Source organism: Salvia hispanica, chromosome 5 (genome assembly GCF_023119035.1).
Source record: "Salvia hispanica cultivar TCC Black 2014 chromosome 5, UniMelb_Shisp_WGS_1.0, whole genome shotgun sequence".
Classification (NCBI taxonomy): Eukaryota; Viridiplantae; Streptophyta; class Magnoliopsida; order Lamiales; family Lamiaceae; genus Salvia; species Salvia hispanica.
The window spans coordinates 35,953,737-35,954,934 of NC_062969.1; the positions used below are offsets into that span (position 1 = coordinate 35,953,737).

General features: G+C 39.7%; 1 protein-coding gene across 1 annotated transcript; it reads right to left on the reverse strand.

Moving 5' to 3' along the window:
- Positions 1–362: 362 nt before the first annotated feature.
- Positions 363–767, reverse strand: LOC125189936. Its single transcript, XM_048087153.1, has one exon. It carries the CDS (start codon positions 765–767, stop codon positions 363–365), a length of 405 nt encoding a protein of 134 aa, XP_047943110.1.
- Positions 768–1,198: the final 431 nt, after the last annotated feature.

The following is a 1,198-nucleotide window of genomic DNA, read 5'->3' on the forward strand; positions in this document are numbered from 1 at the left end:
CTAATTATATCTTTTTCATCATAATGTCTTTGTTGCGTACTTGATCTTTAATTAATTTCATCTCCATATGTGATTGCTTAACTTAATAAACTCGTGTGTCCCTTGAGTTAGCCTTCACTAGAGTAATCAAAAAATAATACTCATAGGCATACTCAAACTTACAATTAATGTTATTAGGAAGATATTCCTAAGGTAAACTCAGCATAGCTACCTTAGCTTGAACCATAAGGTCCTCCGCCGACTGAAGTTCAGTTAGCAGCTCTAGTCAGCAGCTCTGCCAAAGTGTAATTCCGCTTGTTTATCTCGAAATTGAGCTTGAACTATTGGAAGCTAGGGGGGAGACTTTGAAGGATTATAGTAACCTAGGACTCGGGATCGATCGTCCCTCCCAAAACCTCAATCTGGTTGAGGTGACTCATCATCTCGAGGACGTGTTGCCTCACTGACGAGGCTTCCTTCATTGTCTTCGTCATGATACTTTGAAAGGCTTGAGACTTAGCCGTTCGATTCTGAGAACCAAAAAGATTTGTGAGATTTGTCATAATCTCGGCGGCAGTTTTCATTGCAGAATGCTGATGCTTGAGTACTGATGACATAGAAGCCAACATGTAGCACTTAGCCATCTCATTCGCCTTATGCCACCGTCTATGCGCATCCCGCAGTGCTTGCGCGGCATTAGCTGCTGGCACAGCTGGGCGTGGAGTAGTGAGCACAAACTTGTACTCTTCGACTGTGAGAACGATATCCAAGTTTTGTTTCCATTCCATGTAATTATGGCCCTCGAGTTTGTTTTCTTTGAAAATGGCAGAAATAGGATTAAAAGACATCTTGACGGATTTTATTGCACTGCAAACAGAAGAATTTACTATTTGTCATAAACTTATGTAAGGAAATTGAGTAGATTAACCATAAAACTTTTCAAAATCTTACAACAACAAAATTAATAAATTGTATCCTCCTCTGGAGGTTAATACGCATTAAAATTTTGACAATTTTACTGGTCACAACACCGACACATCAATTGCATCCTCCTCTGGAGGTTAATACGCCGAATGTTGCCTAAGCACGACCATCAGATTTAGCATTACAGAATTTTATTTCTACAACACACTCCCATAACAATGTTCATGTGCTGACAACAAAACCAAGCTATCTCATAAATTCTGATTGAACCCTGAAACTCGCAGTTCCTTAGGAT

Coding starts and splice junctions, on each gene's coding strand:
- LOC125189936 (XM_048087153.1), bottom strand. CDS start 767: ATGGAATGGAAACAAAACTTGGATATCGTTCTCACAGTCGAAGAGTAC.